The following is an 8,133-nucleotide window of genomic DNA, read 5'->3' as shown; positions in this document are numbered from 1 at the left end:
GTGTTGATGACGCTGCTTTTAAGATTTGATCTCTGAGACGCTGCTTGGTAAATTTCACAACCACTTCTGCTGGCAGGTTATTCTTCTTTGTAAAGTTGGAGTAGGCTCTATAGGCCAAATCCATCTCATCTTTTATTTTTCCCGCTTCGCTGCCAGTCAATGGTGCCAACGCATTCACCAGGATGTCTCTGAGGTCTTCCTTTTCAGATTCTTTCAACCCTTGAAATCGAAGAGTCAGGTTTGATTTTTCCATTTGAAGCAATAATAGTTTATTATCCTGCTTCTCTTGGTGTTTTTCAACTTTACTGACCTTCTTCTTGACTTTCTGTATTTCTTCCGTTGATACCAGACACTTCTTTGCAATTTCATCCACCTTCTTGCCTGTCTCTGTCATCTGCTTCTGTTGAATACTATAGGCACTTTCCATGCTGTCCAGTTTTTGGTTAATTTTCTGCAGTTCATCTAGCAGAGGGCGGAGCATCTCCCCTTCTTGCTGATTGACAGCAGCCCCTGCAGGGGCAGGGCTAAGACCGGAAGTTCCTCCCGTCTTCTTTGTCTGCCTCTCCAAGAACTTTTTCGGCCCCGCCATTTTCAGTTTTTGTTTACTTTTTAAAAGTTCGTGTTGCGCAGCAGAGGGATCACTCCCTACTCCGTTTTCAGCCCTCTCCCAAAAGGTAATTTACTTTTTCCAAAATTCCCTTCGCCCCCCCCCCTTTCTGCTTTCAAAAAAGTCTCTTTCTCGAGTGGGGGGGGGAATCCTCCCTTCTCCCTCTGGCTTTCCCGGGGGATGGAATGTGCTTTCACCGGTAGCTTGTAATTCGATCTCCAACTCACAGTTAGCCGCTTGTCTGTTTCTTTATGCTTTCACTTCCTCGCTTCATCACTCAGTGACGTCCGGCGGCTCTGCTAGTCCCCGTAAAGGACACTGCCGCAGCAAGGGCCATTGGGGCATGGGGCGAGCCTCGATTTCCGACCTTCGGGGCCGGGAAAGAGGCACATCCCCTGAGCGCCCCGGATCGGAACCCCTTCCTGAGGCTCCTTAGGGTCTCCGCTGGCGCGGATCCCCCCCCCTTAGCTGCGCGTGGGCGAATCACCTCCGGGAGCTTCCCAGAGTTGTGACCGCAATTCACAGAGACCAGACCGGAAGCCCCCACTGCTCCATGCTTCTTAACCCACCAAAAGTGGGCCCCTCTGCCTCAGCAGACCACCCCACCAGGGACTTCGTGGGATCCGAAGCGAGGGGCTCCCAGGGAGGGGAGAGTCTGCACCCTCTATGCCTGGATGGCCCAGGCCAGCCTGACCTCTCCAGATCTCACAAGCTAAGCAGGGTTGGCCCTGGCTGGTATTTGGATGGGAGACCACCAGTGCTCCCTCTGAGCTGTGGAGTCCTGTGAGCAAGAATTCTACTTTATGAGCTCCTGGCATCAACGTTGTGAGCCAGTGATTGGGCTGCTGCATAAATTAGTTTGCTCTGGAGCCCTCCTTCCTGAGCGAAGACAAAAATGTGTGAGCCAGAGGCTAAAAAACTGTGGGTTAGCTGACACTAACTCAGCTTAGAGCGAACACTGGAGACCACCAAGGACTACCAGGGTTGCTGCATGGAGGCAGGCAATGGGCAAACCACCGTCCCTTGCCTTGAAACCCCTACGGGGGTCTCCATAAGTCAGCTATGACTTGGCAGCACTTTCCACACCCCCAAGGCTGCAGGAGGGTATTTTGCCATCTAATGGTGCCCTTTAGAAGTGGTCGGGATGTGTAATTATTTCAGCACTACCCAGGAGTCGTCACTTCATTTCCAAAGAGTGGCATGCACGGAGGCATGACGTACAAAATGTGAAGGAGAGGGAGAGCTAACATCACAGTGTGGAAGGGAAAACAGCCTTTGCCCCTTATGTGTGAAACTGCGGGGTGTATATTATGACTTAAATTAGATAGGAGAGGAGTAAAATTGCTCTGGAGGCTGTTAGACCTTCCTGATTCATCCTGCCGAACTGGCTATCCTCACCCACTCTTGTCAACCCCTATTATCCCATTCAGGTTCTTGCTCCGACTTTTATCACCTCTCTTGTTTAGACCGTACTGGGCACTGCTGATTGGGCTCTGGGTCCAGATCCCTCTGTCCGTCATTCTGTACAAGTGTTTCAGAAAGCACGTGGCACTTTGCTCCTGTTTTATTTTTTCCCCCATTTATTCGTTCACGTTGAATAGGCTTGGAACACAAAATTAATCTCTCGCTGAAGCACAGGTTGAGTAATTGCCGTCCTTCCCACCTTTGGTTCGGCGGCCTCCTGGGGAGTCGCGCAAACTTTCCAAAATTGCCTGCTTTTCAAGCTGCGAACAAGTTTTATGAAGGGCTGTAATCAGTAACCGCGAGGAAAGCCTTGTTGCTGTGCGCGATCCTTTTCAAGCTTAAGAATGTGTACAGGTGATTGACAGAAACATCTGATTGCTGAGGCATGCAGGTACCCCCGCGGCTCAGACTATTAGCCCCGTGGCCTCGCAGAAGCCTCGTAGGCGTCCCCCGTGACCCCATGATCAGATAGTGACGCTGGACTGAACTGCAGCCATCTTTTGAAGTATTGCTTAGGATGCAGACGTCATACATATGGAAGGAGATGCAGTAGAGCAGAAGAACATTAGCAAATGAGGTCTAGAGCTATTTCTGGGGTTGCCAACCTCCAGGTGTGACCTGGAGATACCCTGCTTTTACAGCTGGTCTCCAGGCTGCAGTAACCCTGGGGAAAGTAGACGCTTTGGAGGGTGAGCTCTATGGCATTGTACCCTGCCGAGGTCCGTCCCCAGATCTCCAGGAATGTGACAACTCAGAGGTGGCAACCTTAGTTATTTCTCAAGGACTATATAAAGTTACCTTCCTCCCCTAAATGTTTCCTGTTGGATTATGTAGACTTTCTTCCCAAAGATACTCAAGCATTTGTTTTATATGCCATAACCTCCACAAGATTAAGTTTTTGCTAGATACTGGAAAAGGAGTACAACTCCAAATAAAGAGGAGTGGCTGGAGAAACTAAAGGCATGTGTACAGTCGAGTAAACTACCCTGTATGTTGCCTGGCAAAAAGTTGGAGAACTTTGATCAAGGGGAGGCAGCAGGAAAAGACCTAACATGAGATGGATTGATCCAATCAAGGAAACCACGGCCCTCGAGTGTGCAAGACCTGGGCAAGGCTGTTAGCAGGAGGACATTGTGGAAGTTGTTCATTCATAGGGCTGCGATAAGTTGGAAGCGACTTGACGGCACATAACACACAAACATTCTGACCAACACTCCCTCAAAGCCGTGGAGTCCTGTGAGCAAAAATTCTACCTTGTGAGCTGCTGGCATTAAAGTTGTGAGAGAGCGATTTTGCTACTGCAGAAATCAGTTTGCTCTGGAGCAATCCTTCCTGAGCTAAGACAAAAATGTGTGAGCTGGAGGCTAAAAAACTGTGAGTTAGCTCACACTCAGTTTAGAGGGAACGCACATTCTGACTAGGGCGGTGACAAGGGGTGTGCAAAAAATTTTTTGGCCCATTTGGATTTGGTCGAATTGGGCAGAATCAATTTTGTCTGGCAGTAAGACTCCCGCATGTCAGTTTCGTCAGTACAGCCGATTGGGGAGTCTTTTGGCCAGCTGAATGTCAATTTCAGCCCCATTATATCCTATGGGCCATTGAAGTCAATGGCAAAAACATAGGGTATATTCTGGGGGCTGGAGGGGAGGGGGTTTGAGGGAGAGGCTCCAAACTTGCAGGGTAGCTGCTGGAGCCTCTCCCCAAGATACCAACCAAGTTTGAAGAACATTGGACCAGGGGGAAAGTTACTTTTTCCCACCATAGAGAACAATGGAGGGGATGGGGCAACCTGTTTGGGTGCCCATAGAATTGGACCCCCTTGTTCAATGTTCCTGAAACATGGCGGGTATCTTGGGGAGAGGCTCCAGCAGCTACCCTGCAAGTTCGGAGCCTCTCCCTCAAACACCCTCCCCTCCAGCCCCCAGAATATACCCTATGTTTTCGCCATTGACTTCAATGGCCCATAGGATATAATGGTGCTGAATTGCTGCTGAAATTCAGCGGCAATTCAGCAGCAAGTCGATTCAGATCAGAGAATCTGAATCGGCCTGCAGCAACCCGAAAGGGGTCCGAATGGGCCATTTTCGGGGGTGCATTCGGTTTGAACATCCCTAGCGGTGACTCGAACTTAATAAAGTCTGTATGATTTGTTTATAGAATGAAAGGTGAACTCGTAAGGTGTTGTAGCCAACTTTCCTTTTACTGAATAAAGTTTTTATTTAAAACAGTAATGTATTGCTTAGGCAGCGATGTTATCTAACCGCAGATGTCTTCCCTCTTTCTTACATTTCCTTTATCAACAGATAACCTAACTGTTGTGCCTGCCCACAATACGGTGAGGTTTGATCACTGCAATCTCTTTTGATTTGATTTTAAGGCTGCTCAGGAAAAGGAGGATCTGCAACGCAAAGGGGACGTGTTGGATGCCAAGATCCAGCAAGCTGAAAAAGAATGCGCCGCCCTGAAGAACACCCTGCACGTGCTCAATAACTGCAACAGCAACTACCGAAACTCATTAATGAAAGTCACAGAGAGCAGTAAGTGGAATGGCCGTTGTGGGGCAGTTTGGAATGGCAGCACAGATGTGGGGCAACAGAGGGCAGGGGATTTTTTGTTGTTGTTTGTTGTTGAATCTATACCCCACTTTTCGGACAGTCGTCTCCCAGAGCAGGTCCTATCAATAGCAGAAGGAGACGGGCTGTGTCCTAAGGGTTACAGTCTGAAAAAGACATGCAAAGGAAGAGGAATGGGAAGAAGGGGGCAGAGATCAGTCTGACAGCTAGAACTGATATGCAGCTGGGCCAGGCTGATTTTGTTAAGGTGATTGTACTCGGATGAAAGCAGCAGAACTTCCTGCAGCCCTTATTCCTCTGGCCAGCAATAGGAGCCCCTGTCTTAGAATCATAGAGTTGGAAGGAATCTCCAGGGTCATCGAGTCCAACCTCCAGCACAATGCAGGAAATTCACAAATATCTCCCCCCCCCATCCCCAGTGACCCTTGCCCCACGCCTAGAAAATAGCAAAAAAAATCCCAACCCTCCAGCATCTCCAGCCCTAACTAAACTGGAGAAAATTGCTTCCTGACCCCAAAGTGGCAATCAGCATTTCCTTGGGCGTGTAAGAAAGGGCCACAAGAACTAAGCACTGATGCGACTTTTCCTGCCCTCCCTCTCATGATCAGCCTAAGTTCACAGAATCAGCATTCTTCTCCCTTCTCTTCTGCAAGCACTTGACAGCCAGAATTCTTTCTGGCAAGGAGAGGGGAAAGCAAACTGTCTTGGATCCATCAGTAATTTTATGTCATCTTTTGCGAATCAGCATAGGAAGATCAGAGGTAGCGTAGTGCAGTCAATAAAGTATTGGATTTGGGCCACGGAAGCACGAGCTCAAACCCCTGCTCTGCTGTGAAGCTCCCTGAATGGCCTTGGGCAAATCACCATCATCATGAATACAGCCTTCCTCAAAGGATTGTTGGAAAGATAAGGAAGGAGGTTTTGGAATAAGAGGCAGGATACAAATGGAAAGAAGGGTGGAAAAGGGGTAGAAAGATGTGCTTTTTGGAAAAGTGAGTTTTTATGTGCTCTCAAATTTAAATGTAAATGTTTAATTCAAAGACAGATTATGAATTGTATTAAAGAAGCACAGTCAGAATGGTGTCTTTAGCAAAATAACTGAGTATCTGTTGGTCTGCTTTTCTTTCCCCCTCTCAAGTTGGCTCATTGCCCTGTGGCTATGGCTTGCTGTTCATGTATGATGACAGGGCAAAAGGTCCAGCCTCTGTGATGCCTTCCAGTGCAGCACACACAAGCTTTAGGAGCCATGGAAAAAGGGAACTGGCCCACAGACTAAAGTTCATGATGAATTTTGGTTGGTTCGTGGTTCAAGAACTGATGTTCACGGCAGGTCAACTGGCACGAACTGTCCATGAACTTTCAAGCAGTTCATGGAGGTTTGTGAATCCATAAAAGGACTTGTCCTTTTATCCCATGATTTTTGAGCTTACTTAGGAGCCTTTGATAAGGTACTTTATCAAAAGCTTTCTGGAAGTCAAGGTAAACAATATCTTTACCTTCTCTTCTGCAAGCACTTGAGAGCCAGAATTCTTTCTGGCAAGGAGGGGGGAAAGCAAACTGTCTTGGATCCATCAGTAATTTTGAAGGAAAGAAAGAGGGGGCAGAAGGGAGAGAGTGTGAGAGAGGTAGAGGGAGACAGGAGGAAGCAAAGGTGTGAGGAATAGGATAACCATTCCACAAGTTTCTTGCGGGTCTCCACTTGTATTTACTAAACTCCAAAACAACCGGGGGAGATGGAATTCTCCAACCTTGAAAACAGTCTTGTCAATTTCAAGTACCCCTCCCCCCTTTGCTGGCATTCCTTTGTGTTACCTTCCCATTTTCTTGGACAGAGCTTGCAAAAAACCCCTCCCCCTTGCTTGGATTTGTTGTGACTTTGTGCTTCGAAAGCAGTGCTTTTAAGCTTACAATGACAGTGGCACTGGGTTCTGCTGGGCATTCTGTACATTGTAACTGGTTGTGCTGGGTTTGCAAAATCCCTCCCCCCCGGATTTCTTGTGACACTGTGCTTTGGCATCAGCCCTTTTAAGCTTGCAGTTCCACAGTGGCACTGGGTTCTGCTGGGCCTTCTGTACACTCAGCTGGTTGTTCTGGACTTGAAAAAAAATGTGTCCTCCCCTTCAGTTTGTACTGCAAGGATTCTCTAGTTTGACATTACTTCTCTTTTACTTGCATTGCTACAATGGCACCGGGTTCTGCTAGGCATTCTGTACACTGAACTAGTTCTGCTGGGCTTGCACCCCCCCCCCTTGCTTGGAGACTGATTCTGTGCTTCACATCAGTCCTGTTGAGCTGGCGTTGCCACAATGACACTGGGTTCTGCTGTGCTTGCAAAAATGCCCCCCTTTCAGGTTCTGCTGCAGAGATTCTCTGGGACTTTGATTCTATTCTGCTGGGTTTCTATTGCCCTTGGGGTTTTTTTGCTGTTTTCCCCCCCTCAATTGGAAATAGTGGAAGTTGGGGGCACCTTCTTTGGGGCACTGTAACTCAGACCCCGTAAATCCAATCCTCACCAAACTTGGAGGGTAGGTAGAGGAGAGTCAGCTAGAGATCCCATGAGTTTGGTGTATCTAACACACTGGGGGGAGGAGAGCATTCTACTGTATCATGAACCGAACTGGTTTGTTTGGTGGCTAAAAGTTTGTGACAGTTTGTCGTTTGCGAACTGGGGACACCATGAATCAAACTGCATTTTCCCAGTTCATGCCCATCCCTAATGCCTGCAATGGGGAAGGTGGCCAGGGAAGATGATGCTTAGCAGACCGGTTGCAGAGATTGGGTAGGCTAAATGTGGCTCCCAGGATCCTGGTGGCCAGAGGAGGGCCAAAGACCATCTTTGGGAGGATACTTTTTGTCAACAGAGTGTCTTAAAATGGATGGTGCTGCCGTTTTGCAGTAAGGAGGGGGGAAAGCGCCTAATCCTTTTTGACTTAGATGAAGATACTAGAGCATTTGGAAATGCACTTACATAGGTAACATCAAGTCATAACCAACTTATGGCAACCCCAGCAAGGGGCTTTCAAGGCAAGTGAGAAGCAGAGATGGTTGGCCACTGCCTTCCTCTGCAGAGTCTTCCTTGATGGTCTCCCATCCATGTACCAATCCTACTTAGCTTCTGGGATCTGGCAAGATTGGGCTATACCATGCCGCTTTCCCTCCCATGGCAATTGAAAAATATCCTATTAAACAAGACCTCAGATCTCTGTTCATTTGTGCCTCAGTGTTAAAATACTGTCTGCACAGAGCTCTGGAGAAAGCATGTGCCCTCTCTACCGGGAGAAATCAGCCCTGGGCTGGTGCAAACTTAATGCTGACCATCCCTTGACCATGGTTGAGAAATGGGCAGTGTTACCCATGTGCTGGCTGTGGGCGGTTCATTGCATCCTAGCATCACCTCCCAGATTAGTTAGAGGTACCGAACCCCTCAGTGGGTTGTTGGCCACCATTCCACTCAGCTAGCCAGTGGCACACGCCTCCACCGTATGGAGT

General features: G+C 48.3%; 1 protein-coding gene across 1 annotated transcript in view; it reads left to right on the top strand.

Moving 5' to 3' along the window:
- Positions 1–8,133, top strand: part of CCDC39 (coiled-coil domain containing 39) — a 43,153-nt gene that overhangs the window by 29,015 nt on the left and 6,005 nt on the right. The window contains exon 15 of the mRNA XM_015417453.1: positions 4,449–4,608. Within this exon, the coding sequence (XP_015272939.1) occupies positions 4,449–4,608 (160 nt within the window). The remainder of the gene's footprint in view (positions 1–4,448; positions 4,609–8,133) is intronic.

Source organism: Gekko japonicus, unplaced genomic scaffold (genome assembly GCF_001447785.1).
Source record: "Gekko japonicus isolate JY-2015 unplaced genomic scaffold, Gekko_japonicus_V1.1 scaffold3010, whole genome shotgun sequence".
Taxonomy (NCBI): domain Eukaryota; kingdom Metazoa; phylum Chordata; class Lepidosauria; order Squamata; family Gekkonidae; genus Gekko; species Gekko japonicus.
The sequence above is the reverse complement of the archived record's forward strand: the minus strand, read 5'-3'. Positions and strand labels throughout refer to the sequence as shown.